The following is a 252-nucleotide window of genomic DNA, read 5'->3' as shown; positions in this document are numbered from 1 at the left end:
TGCTGCCGCAGGGGTGCAGCAGCAGCAGCAGCTGCTGCTGCTGCTGCTGTTCTGTATCCTGCTGCTGCTGCTGCTGCTGCTGGTAGGGGGTGGGTATGAAGCCATTCTATGTGTTGCTGCTGAGCTAGTGTAATAGAAATGCTGCTGCTGCTGCTGCTGCTGCTGCTGCTGCTGCTGCAGCAGCAGTTCTCTCGTCTCTACGTCATAGAAACGCGGCAGCTGCTGCTGCGATGCGGGAGCACTGGCTGGGTG

At 59.5% G+C, this 252-nt stretch overlaps 1 protein-coding gene across 1 annotated transcript in view; it reads right to left on the bottom strand.

The window, feature by feature from the left end:
- The window catches only part of EMH_0062960 (zinc finger (C3HC4 RING finger) protein, putative), a gene marked incomplete at both ends in the record, with an annotated part of 2,340 nt that overhangs the window by 1,279 nt on the left and 809 nt on the right, over positions 1–252 (bottom strand). The window contains one exon of the mRNA XM_013498090.1: positions 3–195. Coding sequence (XP_013353544.1) covers positions 3–195 — 193 coding nt within the window. The remainder of the gene's footprint in view (positions 1–2; positions 196–252) is intronic.

Source organism: Eimeria mitis, genomic scaffold (genome assembly GCF_000499745.2).
Source record: "Eimeria mitis Houghton genomic scaffold, Emh_scaff3177, whole genome shotgun sequence".
Classification (NCBI taxonomy): domain Eukaryota; phylum Apicomplexa; class Conoidasida; order Eucoccidiorida; family Eimeriidae; genus Eimeria; species Eimeria mitis.
Note: the sequence above shows the minus strand (reverse complement) of the source record. Positions and strands in the feature narration are given on the sequence as shown.